The sequence below is a fragment of the Myotis davidii genome, unplaced genomic scaffold, assembly GCF_000327345.1.
Source record: "Myotis davidii unplaced genomic scaffold, ASM32734v1 scaffold354, whole genome shotgun sequence".
Taxonomy (NCBI): domain Eukaryota; kingdom Metazoa; phylum Chordata; class Mammalia; order Chiroptera; family Vespertilionidae; genus Myotis; species Myotis davidii.
In genome coordinates, this window is record NW_006285785.1 from 1,057,130 (window position 1) to 1,057,366 (window position 237).

At 66.7% G+C, this 237-nt stretch overlaps 1 protein-coding gene across 1 annotated transcript in view; it reads right to left on the bottom strand.

Annotated features, from left to right (window-relative positions):
• Positions 1-237, bottom strand: part of ZCCHC3 (zinc finger, CCHC domain containing 3) — a 3,150-nt gene that overhangs the window by 1,611 nt on the left and 1,302 nt on the right. Inside the window, exon 2 of the mRNA XM_015559433.1 lies at positions 8-233. Within this exon, the coding sequence (XP_015414919.1) occupies positions 8-233 (226 nt within the window). The remainder of the gene's footprint in view (positions 1-7; positions 234-237) is intronic.

Here is a 237-nt window from a genome sequence, read left to right on the forward strand (position 1 = left end):
TCCCAGCAGTCCTCCCGCTCGCGCTTCTCCTCGTAGACGCGCAGGAACAGGGCCAGCTTCTCGGCCGAGCGGAAACTCACGTCGAACTCGCGGCTGCCGGGGATCTGGATGACGGCGTAGATGTCGCCGGGCTCCATGCCGATGGAGCGCAGGATGAGCGCGCCCACCACGAAGTCCCGGGTGGGGCAAGCGCTCTCGTCGCCCTGGAAACATATGCGCACGAGAAAGCGGCCCTTG